Here is a 24,514-nt window from a genome sequence, read left to right as displayed (position 1 = left end):
CTCCACTTTGACAAGAGGTCATCATTAATCTCCACTTCCCAGACCACTGTCACAAGCTTTCTACTCTTTGATGGATTTCTCTAGAAACTACAATAGGACTGACCCAACCTAATCCTGTCAAGAGCCACCTCCCTAACACTTTACAACGCTTCCACCACACATCTCCGTTCGTTCCACTGAGAAATGTCCTTTATTTTCTCAAAACTATGGCATCTGCCTATACAAAATCTTATTAATATCAATTGTTTTCCTATTTTATAGACGAGGAAACCTGAGGCTCAAATAGGTTAAATTATTTGCTTAAGGTCACCATCTACTAAGTGTCAGATCCAGAGACTGGTCTAGAATAAAATTTGCCCAAGGTCAAACATTTTACCACTATATTTGTTTCAGAAGAACTAGAAGGATAAATATCAAAATAAGCTTCTCCCTGAAGATGTAGGGGATGATGGGTATGAAACACTGCAAATGTCAAACTAAGTTGATGTAATAGTTAATTTTGTTCAACTGACTTTATTCTTTTTTGACTTTTGGTATAAAGAATTATACCAAAGGGAAGGGAAATAGGAAGATTATATTTAGAAATGATGATATGAAAAGCAAAACAAAATTAATAAAAATATACTTTTAAAATGTGTTAAGTCTCCCAAAATGAAAAAAGAAAAGTAGATATTTAATAGGATATAGTTTCTAGTTTAAATACAAGTAATGCTGACAGTGACTAATTACAATGTAAGTAAACTAAAAATAACTTCTGAAGGACATTCATATTTTTTAACTCAAATTTTAAATTATAGATCATATATTCCTTTTTTAGCTCTATATAATGGAAAACAATACCTTTTATTTGATTCTTTCCTTTTATGTTTCATTATTTCTTGTAGATTATAAGGAAAATTACTCATAAAATGGTGCTTAAAATCAAGAAGGTAATTCTTTCGAAGCCATACCTCCTAATAAAAAGACAATGCAACATTAGAAAAATCCAAGTAAAATTATGTTCAATTACTCAACAGACAATAATAAAACTTAGAAGTATAAACTATAAAGTTTCCTTTTCACCTATTGTTGTTCAGTTGTGTCCAACTCTTCACAACCCCACAGAATCCATGGGGTTTTCCTGGCAAAGATAATGGAATGGTTTGTCTTTTTCCTTCTTCAGTGTATCCCCATTTTTTTTAAAGTGATGAAGAACTGAGGCAAATGGGGTTAAGTGACTTGCCTAGGGTCACACAGCTAGTGTTGGAGACCAAATTTGAACTCAGATCTTCCTGACTCCAGTCCCAGTGCTCTATCCACAGGACCACTTAGCAGCTCCCTAGCTATACTTGTAATTACTAAAAATAACATCTGCTAATGACAATCTAAATAAAATTAAAGTGAATTGATATGATCTACCATTTTCATCCTCAACGCCTTTGTCAAGTATATTAATTATAGTCACTTGCAACTTGTTTTGCAGCCAGATTAAGCTTTAGTGAAGTTTTATTTTGTCATTCTGAACTTAACATGGAATAAAATGAGCATTTCCATACACAAAGTCAAACAGAAAGAGTACATGAAATTACCAATCTCTTTTGTAAAATGATTGCTTCTCTTTCTAATTATATATGTTCAACACGTAACTGTTTGTTAAAATTTATATTGGAAGTAGATACCACAAAGATTAAATTTTAGATGTTAAGCAATTAACACGATAATTATGAAACACATAGGAATTATTATATAACTCAACAGCATTTCTAGGATTCTCAAGTATGGACACTCCCTCCACATTTACCAAAACATATAATGATTCACTTTTTAAACGATAACTAGGCGCTGGCATTGAGTCAAATATACTCTCGTGTCACTGACAGAAATTTTCAGATAAAGGTAAGCAGAGATAGTTCATTAAACAACATCAAATGAATCAATGAGATACAAAATGATTTTTTTTAAATTATGACTAACTGAAGAAAATGCTAAAAATTACTGATGAATCCTCAGAACTAATAATACATTTTACTAACTGTTCAAAACTTGCAAACATAGCAAATTTTAATTAAATTACCCTAATTAGCTATAATATTATAATCCACAATCATACCTGACAATAGTTCACTGAACTTTTTTTCACATTGAAGAACAAAAATTTTAATTTGCAAAAAATGCTATATTCTTGTTTTAAGTGAAGTTTCCCAACTGCTGACAAGACCAAAAAGATACATGTGCAGAAGTAATCTTGTGATCCCTAATTATTTGCCAAGCAGTTTTATGAAGGATCTAAAGCTCAAACCTTTGACTTATAATCTGAACTTAAGGTCAGTGAGCCCCTTAAGCTTCCCTAAGTTGATTTTCTAGGGCTCCTTCCCTTCTTATTTGAGGTCTTTCCAACCATTGTGTGTAAGGGGCCAGGAGAGAAGCCTAGCTAAAGGAAGTAATGATGATCAATTTTTAATAAAAAAATTTTTTGCCCAATTCTAATGTCTTACTATGGCAGATGAGTGACACAGGGGTGGGAAACATGTGGCCCTCTAGGTCCTCAAGTATGGCCCTTTGACTGAATCCAAACTTCACAGAATACCCTTAATAAAAGGATTTATTCTGTAAAACTTGGACTCAGTCAAAAGGCCACACCCAAGAACCCAGAAGGTCACATGTGGCCTTGGGGCCACAGGTTCTCTACCCCCACAGGCTCTCAGGTCAGTAAAGCCTAATATCTGGCAGGTTCTGCCATGCTGAAAAAGTTTCAAGTACAATCTTTGCAACAGATTTGTACTCAGCCTAGTTAAATATGAAGAGCAAGCTGACGGCAAAATTGTTGGTGGTAAAATTCCTTAAAAATATATTAATTCAAAAAACAAAGGAAAAAATCAGTCCACATCACCTTCTGCTTTTTCATTGATAGTGGTAATATGGCAAACAGAGGTAGATGGCATTAAGAATCAAATTTACAGACCATCTATAAATATTCACTTAACAGTTAGTACTCTAAATGTGAGGTCCTTGTCCAATGAACTAGTTACTGCATACTCTAATAAAGGAACTGAATCTTAGCAGCCTCCAAAGTCTCACTAAAAATGACTTTAGAAAACAAAAAGTTGAAGCTAAATGGAAGGGTGACTCACAAGTTCACCTCAGAGAATCAAATATTACACGACCAAAGAGATAAAAAAAACTATCATTTCACAGGACACGTGGTCATCTCATATTGTAATAAAACTTGAAAAAACATCTTCAAAAAAACCATCCAGAAGGTACTGGCAGCTTATGCAGCAATATCTGTTGCAAAGGACGAGTAGATAAGCAAATTCTATATAGGGAATGATAGATATAGTGAGGAAAGGACTAAATTTGCAATCAAAGTACCAGGATTATGATACTGGCTCTTAACCTATGTGACCTCAGGCAAGTCATTTAATCTCTCTGGGTCTCAGTTTCCTCCTCTATAAGATGAGCAGAATGGCCTAGATAACTTCTAAGAGCCCTTCCAGTTCTTAATCAAAGATCCTAATTTATGAACTTTATAAAACTCTTCAAATTAAATCAAGACATACTTTAAAACACGGTGACATCAATGCAAAGGTAAAAAAATAGGTGAACATGATGAAAAATGTAAGGAAACATGATTCAGGATTAAGATATGAGGCCTCATACCTTTATATCATGCATACTTTCTTCAAGAAGAGTGAGGAGATGTTGGACACAGCTAGTGTCAAATGATATTTGCCTCCAAAAGGCAAAATTAATTATCCTTCGACAGGAAAAAACTGGTTATGTATGTGACAGTCATTTTCAAATCACCTCCCCCAGTACTGTCAGACCACTGATTTGTTAAAGGAAAGACCTAAATACATGGTAAGTTAGAAGAAGTTTTAAAAGATGTAACATGCAACTAAGACAACACCAGTCTGACCAATTTAACCAAGCTGCTGTTATCGCCACCCCCCCCAAAAAAAGGAAATTGATAAAAGAACAGACATTCACACAGATTATTACCATTTATTAAGGAAATTTAGCCAATGTAAATCAAAGAAGGGAAAAAAAGACTCTAGAACCTAGGACCTTATATTTCAACTATCATGCTAAGCACAGCAATATGGCAGCCGACAGCAGCACCAGTTTAGAATATCAAGTTACTTGCAAAATTTTGTGGAATTGGATGGTTGAACAGAATGAGTATCATTTCATAAAGCAACAAACAGTGGAGGGTAAAACACGTTTATAGAATTATTGATGAGAGGCCCAAATAAGCCAGATCAACCAAAGGGTCAAACATAAGATGAACGAATAAACAAAAAATACAAAAGCTCTGTTAAGACCTTTGTAACAAACTTTTTTTCTCATTGATGACAATGGATCCAACATTTCTGGATTCCAAAATCAAAGTCATCACGTTGCCACATCAAAAATGGAAGTAACACTAAAGAAAATAAAGACAGTAAGAAAAACTGGACCAGATCAAATATACAAAGAAGAGGTCCATTCTTCGGGCAACAAGGTTTTGAGGAGTGATCACTTCTTAACATATTTGAAGGTGGGAGGCATCAAAGACCCATGAGAAATAGGAGCACTGGATCTGGACTCAGAGGTAAGACTCTGGGTTGAAACCATGGATTTCCATCTAAGTTACCTTGAGCGAGTCACTTAAGCTTTCTTTCTAGGTCTTAGTTCCTGCAAAATCAGAGAAACTGAACTAGATAACCTCCAAAATCCCTTGCAAACCTGTATCTATGAACTTACAACAAATGAGGTGACCAAGAAAACAGCAATAACTATCAATCTCCATATGCCTTCTTTCCCATGTCTACTGAATCTTTATGAGAGATGAAGGTTTTAAAAGGGAACAGGAAAACTTTTGCAAATGATATTCTAAAGCAGCCCTTTATGGACATACAACTGATTATTAAATGTAGAGAATACAAGACCCCACTTTATTTACATAAAAGTGAATTTTATTCAGTAGAGCAAAATCCTGCCTTCAAGGGTCTCCCATGTTGCCTCCCAAGTTTATCAAAACCATACAAGATTCCTTGAAAAATGTAACAAAAAATAACTTTGATAACCCCCTGATGATTAATTTTGCATGAGGCATAAAAGAGGGAGACATATGCTCACCAAAGGTATTTGCCACCACCATGGAGGATGTCCGGGATAAAGTCCAAATTGAAAAGAAATTCCTCTGTGGATGCTGAGGTCCTCCAGTTGCAATCAGCACAATGTCATCTGGAAACAGGAGCCTCAAGCCCCATAGCATTGCAGAGCTTCCTAAATGAGATCCATAATCACTCAAAAAAGTTTGCCTAACCATCCACACAAGAAAAGCTGAGTGGATGAAGATGAGATCTGCAGTTCGAGGGACAACTCAGAAAACTGGTCTTTTAGCACAGTACATATATCCTGGACAAACACTGTTGATGAACAATGAACATAGAATTAAAAAAAGGGCAGCCAAAGGAAGCTGGATTGCATTTGGGGAAGTTGTGCAGCACTTTCTATGACTCTAACCTTCTCCTTGAAATGATACATCATTTTTAATATCAATAGTCTTCCAGTGTTGCTTATGATTGTGGATCATAGAATAGTATTCTGCAAAGATAACATGTCATGTTGAAACAAAAGTGGGACATTGTGGGTATCGGGCTAGTAGTAGTATCCCATACTACCAATAAAGAGTTGTGTTCTGGAAAAGTAGCATTAAGGATTTCAGTAGAAAGACACATAATCTTAAAGAGTTGGTCTGGTTATGTTCCAGGAGTCTCAGATAAAGAGGCGGTCCAAATCATGTGAGGAGTTGAGGATGGGGGCAGAGGAACACCAGGGAAAGGGACACAGACTTACAGAGTAAGGCGTGCATGGGTCGCCGCCTGTTGCACTGTCAGGTATCCACACAAACGAGAACACAGATATGCTAAAATAAGATTCGTGCGTATCAGGTAATTTCATAACGTCGCTCCCCTTTGAGACAAGGGAAGCTCACTAATCAGATCACCAAAGTTCAAACCCCACCTCGGTTGTTCACTATTGTCGCTACCTTAACCTCCCTGGGCCTCAGTTTCCTCATCTGTAAAATGACCACTTAAATGAACCACATGAGTGAGGTATATAAGCACAAGGGGAAGAGGAACAGGCTTAGCCATTTAACATCTTTACAACAGCCAATGCAGGAATTTGTTTTGTTTGCCTACACCATACATGTCTGAAAAGAGGGATTTGGGCTTTTTTTCCTTTCTCTATGAGTGGAGGAGGAAAGGAAGAAATGATTTTCACTGATTGAAAAAAATAAAATTTAATTATATTAAAAAAAATAAAATGAAGGGGTTATATTAGATGGTCTCCGCTGTTCCTTCTAACTCTACATCCACGATTCTACGAAGCTGTCACTTAAATCCTACTGGAGTTTAGGGGGCCTCAGAAATAAAATTTTCCACACAGTATTTCCAATTTTAGGTGACTGCTTTTTTCTCCCTTTAGATCAGCTCTCAGATTTCCATACTCACTGTTTGATACGAGCCTAGATTACTAAACATTCTACATCAAGGTTTTTATTCTCAATGTTTCACTGACATTGATCATCAGTAGACTTTCCCTCTTAAGTATTTTTCCTGAAATTAAGATAGTTCCCTTTTACGTGGTCTCAGCTAAAAGTCTTTGAGACTCAGATAACAATGGGTATTCATTCCTGAACAACAACAAAAAAAAAGACCCTTTTTTTCAATACTGTAATTTTGTTATTGTAGGTATGTGTTCTTCCACCCTAAGATAAAATTGCTCTAACATGACAAATTGTTTTCAAGGGTTGCTGTGGCCAACTCATGATCTCATTGCCAGAGTGGCCATAGCAATTTATTAAAACAGCTAAATAAAGGAAGCCAAAAAAAAAAAAGTTACTTAAGTTTTGTTACACATCTTTAAAGGAAAAAAAAAAGTACACTTTGAACCTTTTGTACTCATGCATAAGTACTGTCAACTGTAACTTAATCTAGCAAGAGTATAATCCATAAGCCTGACTAGAACATGTCTGAACTCACCCCACATTTTGTTTTGTTATAAAAAGCCTTTCCCAGGGCATATGCGAAGCTCCTGGGCTTTAAGTCCAGGATCAAAGTCTTACCTGCCTTCTCTGCTGCCAGTTACAGGTGCTTCAGCTTTAAAAATCACTGTCCTTTATCTGCCCTCTGACAGTTTACAACTCTGCTCTTATTGCTTCTCTCCCCCAGCAACATTCAACAGAAGCAGAGACAAACACTACACATTTCTACAACCATACCACCAGAAAAGCTTCCATGACTAAGTAATCTTCAATCAGGAAACTGTCTTCCATTTAATTCTAAGTGAAACACCACACCTCCCATCAGCTTTCTTGCTAGAAGTTGCTACTGATATATGATTATGCATATCAAAGAGATTATAGTACTCCTCTCCAGAAGTAACAGACTAGTAGGAAAGTTTTGAAAGTAACATATAGAATTTTGTGTGTGTGTCTGTGTATGTGTGTTTTTAAGCAAGTAGTATGAAATGGAGATTTACAGTTTCATAGAGAACCTCTTTGTGTGTTGTTCTGTGTATGGAAATGCTCTTTTTGATGACTGAGTTCCAAACAAATTTTTTTCCAAAAATAAAACCACACAAATTTTTAAAACCAAAGTAACATAGTACTGCTCTTAGCTACACTCTTTATCAATAATTACACACTTACCTATTTTACAAAGAATATCAAAAGCTGTTTTATGAAAGTTTGTACTCTTTAATACAAAATATTTTTGAAGAAGTAAATTTAAAGTAACCTCATGACACCTGAGGAATGTCTCTGAAGTCCTGAAACCCTATCCATATCCTGAGACTATGCCTAATATCCAGCAGCTCTACCTCAAAAGCCTAAAAGAGAATCTTATCCTTAATAAGCAGCTTCTTTGTTCCTATGTGAAATATTCATGAACCAGCTGTCATATGTGAACCAGCAAGTATTGTCCAATATACAATAACAAGTACTTCAAATGACACGAGAAAACTAAAAAGGAAACCAAATCTTTTGTTTTAGTTAACTTTGGCAGATTTCATGATTAGAACTTTTTCTCTCTTGTACATTTTTAACTCTTAGCAAGTATCAAAAGAAAATTAAATTCTATAAGGCTGAGAATGTTTCATTTCAAAGTAATCCCTCATCAAGTTTTTGTAGAAGTTAAAAAAATGGCATTGTCTCGAGTAAAGTTAATAATAGTATACAATAATTTTTACAATAAAATTCTCTTCACTTCTTCATATCCATAATGAGAGTGCCAACAGGTAACTGTGTAATTTCCTTCCTTTTTTCTTACCATTTTATGGGTATCATCATGTTGCTTAGAGAGTTTCCACAGTAGGGAAATGACACTAAGTACTTGCTCCATAAGCTGATGAGATTCTGATCCTAAAGGATTTATAAGAGAAGTAGCAAGTTGGGAAGGTGTAGCTTCAATCCAGCATTCGATCAGTAATGGAATTATTATTTCAATGAATCCTTTCAAATTTTCAGCTGTTGACAAGCTCTCATCCATACCACCTACTCCTCCAACCAGGTACCTAAAGCAGAAAAAAAATAAAGACAATAAAACTACTTTAAATTCAATTCCTTAGATGATTTAAAGAAGCTTAAAAATAGTAAGTAGCAATTAAATAACATGAAGCGATAATGCTAGATGTCTACATCTAGTGTCATACAAAATACTGGTAACAAAGGACTACAACTTAATAATAGATAGAGCCCATTGAGTAATTTTAAAATTATTTCATAATTAGAACTTTTTCTCTCTTGTACATTTGTAACTCTTAGCAAGTATCAAAAGAAAATTAAACTCTATAAAGCTGAGAATGTATCATTTCAATTTCCCTGACAATAAAACTACTCTAATATACTTTTAGTCACTCCTTCCACAAAATCAAATTATGATTAATTACAGAAGGTATAACTTCTATCAGCCATCAAATGATCAATAACTATAGGTCAAGGTAAGATAACTTAGTGTGGACGTAACTGAAATCTCTCTTACCGTAGCCTGAAATGTGAATGGATATTTGGCTGTGAACCCCCATTTTCGTAAACCTGGATGTGCTGCTGGTCATTGGCATGTTCCTTCCAGTTGACAAAAATGGAATTCCTAGTAGCATAGGGGTTGTCTTTTTGTTCCTGAAGTCGATCACCAGATTCTCCCAAACTAGTGGATCCATAAGTCAAAGCCTGAAGGAATTTACTGAGCCTCACTAATACATTTAGCCTCCATTGCTGAGAAGTGAGTCTCCGATTAGGATTAACAGATAATATCCAGGATTGGGATCTGTCTCTATTTTTCAGTCCTTTAGAAAGCTGCTGATGAGAAATAAGTTCTACAAAATTCTTTAGCAATACACTGCTGCGGCCAGTAACAAGAGCTGGGTACTCTTCCAGCAGAATATCCAAGACTTTCAGAGAGTCTTCCTGAATTCCTTCAGTAATATGAGTCATGGCACTAGAGAGATGGGCACTTACTAAAGGAAAAAATGGAGTTATTTGTTCAGGTCGTATTTTTGGAGCCAAGAACTGAAGAAGGCAGACTGCTGCTGCTCTTACATTAGGATCTTTGTCTGTAAACACTGCAGTTACTTCACTTAATATGTTTGAAAGGTGTGCCTCAATTGTGAACGGGTATTGAGACAAAAGGTCTTTGAGCCCAAGAAGAGCACTTTGCTTAACTCCAGCATTGTAGTGGTGCATCTGTGACAGGAGGTCCTATAAATATAAATACAGTTATATGTGTGTGTATTATGTACATCTATATGAATATTTGTGAAAATATTAACTTCATGGCTACAATTTCCTCAGCTCTCCAAAATGTAGCTTAGTTCAGTTCCACAATGGATTTAAATGGATTAGTAGACAACTTAAAATTATAATACTTTAGTACTTAAAAGACTTGGGAGTACTCAATCTGGCTGTGAACCCCCATTTTCCTAAACCTGAATATGCTGCCAGTCATGGGCATGTTCCTTTCAGTTGATACATATGGAATTGCTAGCAGCATAGGGGTTGTTTTCTTTTTGTCCCTGAAGTCCATCACCCGTATCTAATGGATCCATATGCCAAGACCTGAAGGAATTTATAAGCCTCACTGATATATTCAGCCTCCACTGCTAAGAAGCGAGTCTTTGATGAGGATTAATAGAGAGTAGCCAGGATCCTTTTTTTTTTTTTTACTAAAAGAATTCTAACATCTCCCATTAACAAACTTATTAATATGCTTAGGAAGCAGATGCAAATAAAATCTCATAATACAAATATTAAAATCCTCTATATCACCAGATACAGTGACATACAGATCACCAGATAGTCCATGAAATGATACTTTTTACTTGATTACTGAATTGTTTAAAATTGATAACCTACTTCTACTCTTTCAATAGCAGTGATTCTAATGAATGATACAAAACGAAGACAAAAAGATTGAGAACCAAACTGTACTTGAATACTTTCATACAATGATTAAGTACCAGTGCTTCTTCACTTCCCCCAAATCATCCTCAGACATCAACGTAAAGCCACCCAAGATGCCCAAACCACACTTTCAACAAAAAAGAAGCTAAAAGAAATGCAAAAGGAAAACAAATTATTAATTATCTCCCTCCTTTTTTCTACTGGGTTCAAAAAACTTCGTGATATCCTAATTTATTTGACAGGCTATTTCACATTTAGATTTTGCAGAATGGAAGATTTAAGTTTAAGAGAATTCCATTATCAAAACTTGGATATTCCATGAAGTTCATTGCATTTTTGCACTAAAAAAACAAACTTAAGCTTACTTCTTCCTAAACTCTCAAAAATTAAGAGTACATTAAAGAAAAAATATAAATGCTTCTGCAAGTCTTTTGAACTTGAGAAATATATACACATATACACATGTATGAGCCTCACTACACATAAGGGCCCATATTTACAAATGAGCACACATAGGACCAATCCACAATTATTTAGGGCTCAAAATTCTTTAAAGCCTGCAATGTCAAGAACTTAATTAATGAATTTTAATTCAAGAGAGCAATATTTTAAGTTGTCTTCAAAGTTATTTTAAGTTGTTTTAGTTTCCGGATTTTTAAAATGTTACCTAAGTAATGACTTACGGCTTAGATCTGTATTGAGATAAATCTTGTCCACTTATTTGTCTGGTTTCTATACATAAATGTGCTTTCCATGCACATATATAAAAATATTTATAATACAATACAAAAATATCTCTTACAAATTTAACAATTGTATAAGAAAACAATATGTAATTTTTTTAACTGTTTAAATTTTAAGGGCAAAAGATATCAAAATGAACTATGCTTCAAACTTTTGACTTATTTTCTTTTTTTTTGCTGTAGCTAAACTGATCTGCTAATTCCTCGCCATTCTAGCCATCTCAAGAAGAGAAAAAACAAAACTTCCATTGCCTCACACCTTAGAAATGTTGTATTTTGTTGTAGTTTTTCGTTTTAAAATATTTTGCTATATACTTAACTCTTAAATAATGACAAAAATCACTAAAATGTACACAGAAGGTCAAGAAGTAAGCCAAATACAGTCTTGCCAAAGCACCAATCCTGGACCTGTTCTCTACCAGTATACCTTGCAAAGAGCTCCCTTAACATGTACACCACTTCCAGTACACTAATTCCTGACTCATGCTAAGAAATGCTAAGGGATTAAGTTCACAGACTTTAAAAATAAGTCAAGGAATGGTGAAAAGTGGTTTAGATGTTTAGGGAGAATTGTCTGTCCTTGTTTGGTATAGTGGGGTGAGGCTTCCGGGAATGTAGGAGGGGCCACACATTTCATTTATGAAGTTTCCAGGCTTGGGAGGAAAAACACTTTTAGTATAGAGCTACAGTAACATTAAAGGTACATTTACTGAAATACTTTAACATGAGGAATAAGGGAAATTCCAGAGAAACAAAAAGATTTTATTCTAAATCTTTTAGGACTCTGATTCAGGAGTAAGTGTAATTATCTCATTTAGTAGTAGAATTCAAAGGAAAAATAATACAAACATAAATAAAAAATAATCTCTTTATAATAATATAAATTGAGTAGAATTTCAACACATTCCATTAATGTACTGTTCAGTTCAGTACTGCACATATCTACCCTGCTAACTACTTCTCCTCGAACTCCTTGTAATATAGCTCCTGACCATGACCATGCTGCTCTATTGAAATTTCCCTCTCCAATGACCTCCTAAACATCAAATCAAATGCCTTTTTTGTTCAATCTTTATCCTCATTCCTTTCTGTGCACAGTCAACTATTCTCACTGTATCAGATACTCTCTCCTCTCTTGGCCCCAGATAGAAAATTCTTAGTTCCACATGTTTAAATTCTTCCCTAGCCTATCTTCTTGCTCTCTTAATATGAATTTCCACAAAAAACCTGTGTCTGCTTTGTTTTCTTCTCTTTCTCTGTGATCTCCTTCCACAGCAACCTCATTCAGCTGCAAATATCCCAGATCTGTATTTTTGAATTCTCTCCTAAGACTTAGTCCTGCATCTCCAGGTGACCACAGGGGCCTCTCTACTTGGATGTCCTATGAGCACCTCAAATCCAGGCTGAGGAGTCTGCCCCTTAAGACTGTTCTCCCTTCTGACTTCACTATTTCTGATTAGGGCACTAGCATTCCCTTGGTTCCCCATATTCTCATGAGTTACGGTCATTAGTAACTCCTGCTTTCCCCGACTTCTCAAATTCATTAAGTTACTCTGTGTGTGTGTGTGTGTGTGTGTACTCATGTGTATATATGTGTGTGTACGTACATACACACACATACACATATATACGTATATACACATACACACATATATATGCACACGCATATACACATATATACATGCACGCGTATATATACATACACACATAGATACATACACATATACACATACATACACAAATACACATAAATACATACACGCATATACATATATACGTACACACACATATACACATATGTACATACACATACACACATATATACGTACGCACATATATATACACATATATACATACACACGTATATATACATGCACACATCTATACGTACATACATACACACACATACATACGCACACATACACACACATATGCACATACATATACACACACGTATACGCATACACATATATACACATACACACACATATATACGCATACACATACATACGCATACACATATATACGCATACACACATATACACACACATATACGCATACACACATACACATATGCGCATGCACATACATGCGCACACATGTGCACACACATATATGCAGTGCACACATATGTGCATACACATGTATGCACATGCATGCACACATGTGCATGTATGCACACATGTGCACACATACATATATGCATACACATACATGTATACATACACACATGTATGCACATATATACGCACACACCCATACACACATATACACATATACACATGCACATATATATACACACACATATATACATGCACACACATGTACACATATATACATGCGCACACATGCACATATATACATACGCACACATACGCATATATATCCACACATATATATATGCATACGCACACACATATACACATATATATGCATACGCACACATATATACGCACACATACACATATATATACACACACACACATACACACACATACACATACACACACATATACACACACATACACGCATATATATTTTTAAGGTTTGCAAAATGTTCTCCTCACAATAAATGCTGTCAGACAGACGGTACAAAGCAATTTTACACATGAGGAAACTAAAATGGCAAGAAGTGATGTGATCATGATCAAATATCTAAGAAGAGTCTGAGGAAGGATTCAAACGCAGGTCGTTGACTCAAAGTCCAACATCCTTTCTACTATTTCCGCATTTCTACCAATTACACTATTCCTGTTTTCATCACCCACCTCATTACCTACTGGACTGTTAAGTTACTTACTAATAGGTCTTTTCACTTGAAATTCATCTCTACTTCTGTCCCCTTTCCAAAAATGCTACCAGCAAATCTCTCTTGAATATAGACAGTAATGTTCACTTTCTCCTCAGCTCAAAACTCTTCAAGGGCTCCCTTATTGATTCTTCAGTAAAATTCAAACTCCTATGATCTTGCAATCAAGACATTCCATAATCTGACACCATCCTACCTAACTAGATTTATTACGGCATTCTAGGAGCCACAACAGAACATGAAGCAGGCTCCCTTCCTGCAAGAAGCTTACAAAATAAATACAGAGACAATACAAGACAGGAATACTACAGATGACATAAGGTAACATAGGGTTTATTGTCAAATGAATAGTATGGACATTAAGTGCTATGAGTTTAGAGGTTTGAGAGACCACTGGACTAAAAGTTATCGGAAACAGGATCATGGATGAGGTAGAGAAAAGGCAGCAGGGTGCAAAAGAAAGGAGACAGGACCAGAAAACAGAGGCTTTAATTTGGCCTAGCAACCAACTATTTTGTGATGGCCCTTTTAGTCATACTAGAATTAACAAAAACACGTTTCATTTTTAAAAAACTGTTTGGATAATTTAATAGTAAAATCTTTTAACTTCCAAAATACCATGGTGTACCTTTATGTTAAGTTTTCTGTTATTAGTTGGGAGTGTTTCATCCTCTTTGAGTTGCGCAGGAAGGCATATTGTTTTTGTTTTAAAGTTTGTATCTGTGGCATTTTCTACTTTAGGCTTCTTTCTTCCAACTTTCAGTTTCACCTTTTGAAAGTCATCTTGGTGTTTCCTTTTTTTAGTCATTCTTGAATCCTAAAATTAGAAGGATATTTCAAAAGCAGAGTAAGAATAATGAATCCAAAAAATTGCATGGTTCAGATGCTTATATTACTATTTTAACATTTAACAGCCTGAGGACAAGACAAATGCAAATGTAAGAATGCCACATTAACAAAACACTGGGTGAAAAATTCTCTTCAAAATCCACAAAATGGTCTCTGTGGTCAGAAAATAGAAGGTGGAGGTTGGGAGCCCACAGTATGAGAGGAGAAAGGGGGCCAGAAATGCCCCTAAATCCATGAATCTTCCCTTTTCATCCACCCACAAATATAACCAGCTTACAGAGTTGTACAGTGTAACTCAAACACCAACTCCAATTATTCAAAGTCAACATTTACTAAGCAATTACTACATGCAGGGTACTGAGGCAGTTATTAATTAAAATAGGTTTTTCCCCTTATGAAGCTCACAACCATAAGTAACGGGATAATGACACAAACACAACTATAAATATAAAAACTATTTCTAATTCATGCATGTGCATTAAGTTTATAAACCTCCTTTTGTAAATATCAATTGGCCACCTATTACTAGGGTCCCAGGAACCTCGGGAAAATGATCCCTGCCTCTGGTTAAAAAAATTTTTTTTTATATTTCAAACCTGATGATTTCCCAGGGAAGGACTGGGTTTTGGAGTAAAATCAAACTTGAAGCCAGTTCCCTTCTCTCCTTTTGTGTCTTTTTGGATTTCACAACAAACATACTTAGCCAACTTTAAATAGAAGTTGCTCTACAAACAAATTCTTGTAAATTAACATCTTGTAAATTAACAGCCTCAAGCTGGGGGTTTCTACATTATGTCAAACTGGGTAGATTGGTAGATTTAACAGCTGACACTGATTAAAAATAGTGATTTATATCATCCAACTGAAAAATGTAACATAATGAATTTTCTCAACAGAAATACAATAGCTCTAGATTTTAAGAAAAAACAATGAATAGCCAATGCCGTTTGATCCAGCAATACCACTACTAGGTGGTCATAGGGGAAAGGACCCACATGTATAAAAGTATTTATAGCAGCTCTTTTTGTGATGGCAAAGAACTGAAATTGAAGAGATGCCCATCAATTGGGGAATGGCTGAACAAGCAGTGGTATATCAATGTCATGGAATGCTATTATGTTATAAGAAACGATGAGTGTGTGGATTTCAGAAAACCCTGGAAGGGCTTACATGAACTGATGCTGAGTGAAGTGAGCAGAACCAGGAGAACACTGTGCACAGCAATGTCCACACTGCGCAATGATTAACTACGACGGACTTAGCTCTTCTCAGCAACACAATTCCAAAAAGACGCACGATCAAAAAATGCTAATCACACCCAGAGAAAGAACCACAGAGCCTGAATGCAGATCTCCTTTCACAATATGACCAATGTGGAGTCAGTCTATGTACATTGCTTGCTGTCTTGGGTGGGGGGAGGGAAGGAGAAAAAATGCACAACTCAAAAGCTTACAAAAACAAATGCTGAAAACCATCTTTACGTGTAATTGGAAAAAAACAAAGTACCATTAACGGGGAAATACTAGCCAAGGCCAACGTTCACTGTACACAGTAGTGATAAGGGGTAAACTGCACATCACAGAAACAAGATGTATAAAGAATTAAAGTACACTGGCCCCAAATCTTTCCTTCAAAATCAGAGGTTGTTAATAGGTCAGGGGCTTGTGTTGTTGTTCAGTCTTTTCAGTCACGTCCAACTCTTCATGATCCCATTTGGGGTTTTCTTGGCAGATACTGGAGTGATTCACCAATTCCTTCTCCAGCTCATTTTATAGATGAGAAATTGTGGCAAACAGGATTAAGTGACTTGCCCAGGGTCACACAGCTAGTAAGTGTCTGAGGACACATTTGAACTCAGGTCCTCCACGCTCCAGGGCAGGTGCTCTATCCACTGAATCACCTAGGGGCTTCTAAGATAATCAAAAAGCAAATAGCTCTTAATTCTGGGATAATGTAAAACAAAACAGGGAGGGGGGGGGCAGTGTGGGAAGGTTATAAAGCCAGAACTCCATTAATACTTAGTACAGGATATCATGTCTTAGGATACAACCTTTTGAATAGAATAGTTACGTGCAACTGTAGTCCCAATACTCATACCACTGATTCTGTGCAATGGATCAGATCGGAGTGCTTCAGGAGGCTGTAAAGAAGATGCTTTAACATGCTACTAATACCTTTTTGGGGTAATGGCAAATCCTAAAAGGGCTTGTAAGGTCCTCTCTGAAACTTGTCTTTCCTTTGGCTCACCATTCCCAGCAATGCATTGGTGCTATTACTTGGATATCACGTCGTAGTGGAGATAAAAAGTTGGAAAGATCACCTAGCTCAACCCTTTCATTATATAGATAAGAAAATGAGACCCACCGAGCTTAAATGATGTTTCCAAAATGAGCAGCAGGGCTCCACTAGGACTCAAGTCTAGGTCTTCTAATGCTAACCCCAGTGTATACTGCTTTTACTACACTAAGTTATGTGGGCCATCAGAGGGCTTGGCACTCACACTGTAGGTAACTACCCTGCCAGCATCTGATGTGTGTGAATCTGGTGATTAACTTTTTCAAACAAACAAAACAATATCAAGTCTTAGGATGAAAGAAAACAAAAATTAAGCGCCATGTACTGATACTAATACCTTGAAACTCATATTTTGACAGTATAATACTCCACTCATTCATGATGTTTTTTTTTTAATTCTATTTACAAGATACGGCTAGAGAGTAATAGGAATTGAGTATGCGTTTATCCTAATGATGGTGCTATTACTCAAAACTTTTCGAAGTTTCTCTTTAAGTTATTGCTTCAGAGCCAAGTGGAATCCATAGAAGGAAAAGCTTCATTATTTTAGGGTTATCCCATTCTCCCAACCCTCAAACAGGGCATCACCATCATTTTAGGAATCCCAAATGACCTACTCCAATTGCACGTAAGAATTCTCTCCACAACTGAGTAGTCAAATAACTAACCTTCTACTTAAATACAACACTATCCCTAATAAGGCAGCCCATTCCATCTTCAGATGCTCTTCCTAAAAAACATTTCATGTTGAGCTGAAACCTACAAACACACACAGGTACATACACAGGTACACACAGTGTTCCATTAGAGACTCAGCTTAAGTCTATGATCCAAAAAAATCAATTATTATTAATGGTAGAATGTTAAGAATCTTCATGCTATGTTACTTTCAGGACTTAAGGCAGTGGAGTTCAGATCAGGTAGGATAATATACACAGTACATCCTTATAGAAACAGAATCTTAGCATCTCTAAGTTGGGGGAGCCTCTGAGGTTATTCTAGCTCAACATCTATAATATGTCAAACCAGCAATCATTTAGCACCCATGTGAAGATCTTGTAAAACAACTCTTTCACCCTAGAAATGATCCAAGCCATTGTTGGACAGCTCCTGATCATCACAGATTTCTTCCTTTACAATGAGGTTAAATCTGCTTCCTCTAAGTCCCATCTATTGTTCCCAATTCTGTCCTCAAAATACAGCAAATCTAATCTCTTTCCCATGTGATAGGTCAAGTATATTAATACAACAATCATAAAGTCTTTTCTTCCCTAGGATTAAAAAACCCCAGACTTAGTGAAATTAAAACCAACAGGGTTAGAGAAAGAAGACGGCAGCTTCACACTTTTTGCATTAGTGATGGTATTGAGGTAAAAAAAAAAAAAAAAACCAGAACATTCAAATTTTGTAAACAACAGTGCTTTAAAGGCAGGAGACCTAAATCAGCACTTCTTAAACTATGAGTCATATGTGACCCACAGTTTAAGAAGTGCTGAAGAGGTCGAGAGTGGAAAAAGTTTAAGAGATCCTGGCCTAAATGTTTGTTGAATTTTGAACTGAAGAGAAATAAAATTTATCAAGACCATGAAGTGAAGTAGTTCCAACTAGAGAAATTAATCAGGGCTATTTGGAGGACTTCACTGCTTTAAGAGTTATGTCTTGTACATATTCAATACCCAAGTATTCATTCCGTAAGCACATTCGATGGGCCTAAGACGATGCTAAACTGAATGAGGAAATACAAAGAAATTGGAGACAAATGTCCTCAGGGAACTCAAAGATCATCTCCACCAGAAAAATTTCAGAAAACTGAGGCTAGGTCTCTAGGTAAAGAAGAGAGTAGAGAACCACAGGTAAGAATCCCATATGAGCATGGACATGAAGAAAGTAAAAGATCTAAACAGAACAAATAATTTAAGCTGGAGTAGAGCAAAAAAAGAGAATTAAGTTCTGATAGGTAGGATGAGGTCAAATTATAGAGGGCCCTAAATTTAAGACTTTATGCAACAGACAAAAGTCATTGCATGCTCCCGAGTAGACCAACAGCCACAGGGGATAGGTAGTATTTAAGAAAATATAGACTGGGAAAGAAGAAAGGATGACTGGAGAGAAGACCAGAATCTGGGAAACCACCTAGGAGGCTATTACAAGTCGCACTTATAGTTGAGAACTGATACAATCTCCATTCTGGAGAACAATTTGGAAATATGCCTAAAAGATTACAAAACCGTGCATACTCTTTGACTCAGCAATATCACTACTAAATCTGTATCTCAAAGAGATGGAAGAAAAAAGACACATATGTATAAAAATATTTACAGCAGCTCTCTTTGTGATGGCAAAGAATTGGAAATTGAGAGGATCCCATCAATAGGGAAATGGCTGATTAAGTTGTGGTATATAATGATGATGGAATACTACTGTTATAAGAAGTAACAAGCAAGATGGTTTCAGAAAACCCTAGGGAGACTTAGATGAACTGATACAAGGTGAAATAAGCAGAACCGGGAGAACAATGTACACAGTAATAATATTGTAACGATGATCAACCATGAAAAACTTAGCTACTCTAGTCAATACAATGAATTATGATAATTCCAAAGGACTCATGATGAAAAATGTATCCACCTTCAAAGACAGAACTAATAAACTGAGTGTAGACTGATGCATACTTTTTTCTGCTTTTTCATTTAAATGGCTAATATGGAAATGTTTTGCATAACTTCACATGTATAATGGGTATAATGCTTACCTTCTCAATGGGTAAGGGATGGCGTGGAAGGGAGAGAATCCGGAACTTGAAATTTCAAAAAATGAATGCTGAGTGTGTGTGTGTGTGTGTGTGTGTGTGTGCATGTGTAAGTATGTAAACATGTCCCAACCTAGGAGTCATAGATAGATCTGGACCAGAATGGCAGCAATGAAAACAGAGAAGGAATAGCTATGAAAGACGCTGTTAAGAAACAGAAAAGACATGATGACAGACAAAGGATAAGGAACGTAGTTAAGGGTTAAGCCTGGTTTTCCCTGCTTTCCCTCTGAAGTTGTTTAGTCATGTCCAACTCTTTGTGACCCCAGCTGGGGTTTTCTTGGCAAAGACACTGGGATAGTTTGCCATTCCTTCAACAGAGATGAGTAAATTGAGGCAAACAGGGTTAAGTAACTTGTCCAGGGTCACACAACTAGTAAGTGTGTGAGGCCAGATTTAAACTCAGGTCTTCCTGAATCCAGGCCTGGCACTTTATCCACTATGCCAACTAGCTGGCCCCTCTGAAGTTACAAATGGATAATTTTGTTTCTCCTTTCATCCCTTAATCATCATAACTATGGAAACATTACCCTGAATATTCCCTTCAGAGAGGAAGAGGAGAATAGAAAGTGGTTGCACTTCTAAATGCTCTGATATCCTTTAAGACTCAGTAACTTACAACTTCAGTTGATATTACAAGTATCATTTAAGCCAGGCTCTATACACACATTATACACATCAAGGGTAAGCCATTATTCATACAAAACTGCTGTCCAAGATTTGTTTGCCTTCCAAGCAATTTTATTTCAGACCAACTTACGATAAATGCACTAAAAGAACGTATATCAAATGCTAAACAAAAAAGGCTTTATTCACCACCCATTTCATAGACTGTACTGCCTGTTACGTAATCTGTCTCTAGGATTCACCCAGCTAGAGAGCCCTGGCCAGATTATCTGCCACTTTTATACTATATCACACTAATATTTCACCTCCACAAGCACAAAATAACGGAGAGCTGACTAGAAGACTGACCGTCACTGAACTGAAAAATGAAGCTACTCTTAAGCACAAAACACAAGTCACAAGTTCAATTAGGCTGATTTTGCTACATAAAGTACAAAATTTCCAAAGTATTGCTAATTCTCAAGCAGTTAAGATGGTACCGTGGATAGAGCACTAGACCTGGAGTCAGAAAGATCTGAGTTCAAATCTTGCCTTGTGACCTTAAGCAAGTCCCTTAAGCTGTCTGCATCAGTCCCCTTGTAAAATGGACGTAATAACAGGACCTAACTCCCACAGCTGTGAAGATAAAGTGAAATATTTGTAAAGAACATTGTATAAATGCTAGCTATTATTCTTCTACTGCTTCGTTATGTCTTATAGGGCTTCGAAGCAACATCTTGGATTCCAATTCTTCTCTCCATAGATGTTATGGCACATTCAACAAGCAGTGCCGAACATTAATAGGCTCTGGAGAAAGACAAAAATTAGCTCATTGCCCTAAAGAAGTCTATATTGTATTGGGGGTGGGGTTACAACATGTATGTAAAAAAATCAAATCAAATGTTGGAATCTGTTTTACTTGACTATGTTTATTACAAAGTTTTCTTTCTTTTTTTTCTTTCTCTGTGGAGGGAAAAAGGTAAGAGAGTACATGCTTGTTAATTGTAAAATAATCATTTTTAAAAATCAAATACGAAACATCTACAAGGTAATTTCCAAGGGGAGGAAACTAACAAACGGGGGCATGAGAATAGGCCTCCTACAGGAAGTGACAGCTGAGTTATGGTTTGAAGGGAAGCAAGGGTTTTATGAGAAGAGGAGGAGAGACACTGGAGACATGAGGAAGGACACAGAACTGCATGTCATCTGGTGTAGGGGAAGAACAAGTCAGTTTAGACAGAGCTTAGAGTGATCAAAGGAAGAGTAAACTGCAATGAGCCTGGAAAGGCAGGCCGAAATCAGAAGGTAAAGAACTTTAAAAAGCAAACAGAGGAGTTTGTATTTGAGACTAGAGGCAAGAGGAAGCCACTGGAGTTTCTGGATGGGGGAGTAAAAGGGTCAGATTCAGGGAAGAGACCATGGGCAAGGAGACAAACTAAGGATGCTATTACAGCAGGCCAGGGAAGGTGATGAGGACCTTATTCTTTCCACGGTTCCAATCCAAGTCTTATATACTACTGGTTCCAAGGCTGTCTCGCTTTAAATTACCTTGGAATACCTATTTCTATTTGTGACTTGACTAACTCCCTTCATTAACGAATACTTACCATTTCTTTGGGAGGAAGGAAAGGGTGGAAATAAACGTGAAAATGTTTTTCTAGCGTCCTGCAGGCACAGCCCAAGCAACCGAGTGCAAGCCTCAAAGCCAAAAAGACCTGGATTCGAGATCTACCTCGGCCTGGGCTAGTCACACTTAACGTCTCAAAAGAGGACCGTACCTGGCCCGGTGGAGGAAGTTCCTAACCTGGGAGCTCACCATGAACAATAAAACTTCAAGTCCAGTGTCTAAGCTTATCCCTCACCTACGTGTTTTATACATCTTTAGTTTTTTCCTTTTCTCTAACCTCACAACAGCCGAGGCCCTGGGAAGCAAACAATTTGTACGTCTTACGTACTTTCAACTCTGGAGCGACCTCCCCCATCCCCCCATGGTAGTCTTGGTTCCAGAACTGAGCACACAAGCACAACATGTGAACAACAGCCGGTCAACTAGCATTTATTAAGCACTTACTGTATGTCAGGCGCTGCGCTCTTCTCTGGGGATTTAAAACAGGGCAAAAAACAGTCCCTGCTCTCACGGAGCTCACAATCTTAACAGAGGGACAGACGAACAGGCAAGATACAGACCCAATAAAGTGGGGTTAACCCCAGGGAACACAGCGAAGCACACAGCACAAGGCAGGGAGGCTCACCAGACTCTAGGGCACAGGTGCTTTGAACTGCACAGGCCTCTCCCAACTACCTAAGGCTCAATTAAGAGTGGAGGGTCAGAGACGCAGGATGGTCAAACGAAGCCACTGATGGCTGGAAATCGCGGCTACATAAAATGAAATTTAATTAAATTCTTAATTTATCAATCTGGTACCTCCCAGGTCAAATCACCAGGCGCAAGACACCTCAAAGGCTTCTCGGTCAAGGCATTCATTTGAGGGTGGGCGGTGGGACCACTTCCTCTCTACAATTTACCCAGACGGTTCCAGCTCTGCTCCTCGGCCTAGCCTAGGCCACAGCTGAGGGAGTGGGCGGGAATGAGGAGGGGGAGGGATCGAGTTTCGCAGGCTAGGCCCTCGCTAGGCCGGCCCCCACCCCCAAGTTACGGGCGCAGGTAGGCTCTCCCCTCCCCACCGCGCCTGGCACCACGATTCAGAGCTCTAGGGAGCGGCGGACGCCCCGCCCCGCCCCTGCCGGCCCACCCAGCAGGCAGGCCCCCAAGGCCGGTCCGGTGGGCCCCAGACTCGTTCCCGCCCTGCTCCGGGGCAGCCGGTCCCCAGGTCGCAGGCCTCGGGCCTCCAGCACCCTCAGCGCGCGGGACAGAGCATGGGCTCGGGCGGGCCGGGGCCCCTCGCCGGGACTCACGCGCCGCGAGCTCGGGCTGTCCCCCGCATCCTCCCGCCCCGGCCGCAGGCCTCTAACCTGGAACTATGATGTGGGGGTGCGAAGGGCCCAACCCGGGCAAGGAGGGACGTCGGCTCGCGCCACTACTACCCCCGGAACTGGCCGCACTCAACGCCGCCTTTTCTTCTGCCCTAGCAGAGAGCGTGTTTTCAAATCGCCTATTCCTCACGCGGCCTCCGCGTAGCTTGCCCCCGCCCGGAAATCCGGTTCCCCTGCCCCCGCCCCACGAAGAGTGCACTCCCACGTGACGCCCCCGGCGCGCACCGGGGCAAGGGACGGGGCGCCATGAGCCCCGCCCCCAGTGGGCGGTGCCTCCGAGGACTGTGGCCAGTCAGCGGGGCTCGGAGCCTGTGAGCCAGGGCTGACTCTTCCCTATATCATGTGCATTTGCTTCAGTCGGAGGCCGCCCCTTCCCAGCCCTCTCCCTCTCCCGCTCCCGCTCCCGATGTGAATAGAATGGGGCTGAAGCGATTTCGCATGCGTTTGTTCACGCGTTTTTGAATAAATATTTTAAGCAATTCAACAAGAACGAGAAAGCAAACGTAAATTTAAGCCGCTACTGAGGGCTCTGTGGTAGGTGCCAGGGACACAAAGGTCTTTAAATGGTGCAGTCCCTGCCCTCGGGGAGCTTTCACTCTGGGGGAGGTGCAAGAGTCCACCGCAGACATCCCATACATACATTTATGTGACGAGGAAGAATGAAATCAATTTATAGACGAGATCCAACTGAGAAACGGCCGATTTAGGGCGGAAGGGATCACTTCCAGTTTGGGGGGAATGAATTAGAACGCGGGCTCCTAAGCAGAGCTGTCAAGGAAGGAAAGGATTTCGATAGAAGGCGAGAAGAGCTGAAGTTGGGCCATCTGGGACAGTCTGGTGGAGGAGATGGGCTGGACCTGGAAGGATCTGCAGGCAATGTCCTGGCAGAGCGCGATGGGAGGAAAAAGTGTCTGGAAAGGTCACTTCAGCCCTAGAGAACGGGCAGAAAAGCATGGGGTATTTTCCAGGAAAAGCACGTG

General features: G+C 38.4%; 1 protein-coding gene across 1 annotated transcript in view; it reads right to left on the bottom strand.

Annotated features, from left to right (window-relative positions):
- TEX10 (testis expressed 10) overlaps positions 1-23,719 on the bottom strand; it is a 69,453-nt gene extending 45,734 nt beyond the window's left edge. The window contains exons 1-5 of the mRNA XM_036737637.1: positions 23,514-23,719; positions 14,610-14,798; positions 9,012-9,727; positions 8,301-8,544; positions 841-953 (exon numbers count right to left, since the gene is read on the bottom strand). Coding sequence (XP_036593532.1) covers positions 841-953; positions 8,301-8,544; positions 9,012-9,727; positions 14,610-14,789 — 1,253 coding nt within the window. The 5' untranslated portion in view covers positions 14,790-14,798; positions 23,514-23,719. The remainder of the gene's footprint in view (positions 1-840; positions 954-8,300; positions 8,545-9,011; positions 9,728-14,609; positions 14,799-23,513) is intronic.
- Between the last annotated feature and the right edge of the window lie 795 nt (positions 23,720-24,514).

Source organism: Trichosurus vulpecula, chromosome 9 (genome assembly GCF_011100635.1).
Source record: "Trichosurus vulpecula isolate mTriVul1 chromosome 9, mTriVul1.pri, whole genome shotgun sequence".
NCBI lineage: Eukaryota > Metazoa > Chordata > Mammalia > Diprotodontia > Phalangeridae > Trichosurus > Trichosurus vulpecula.
Note: the sequence above shows the minus strand (reverse complement) of the source record. Positions and strands in the feature narration are given on the sequence as shown.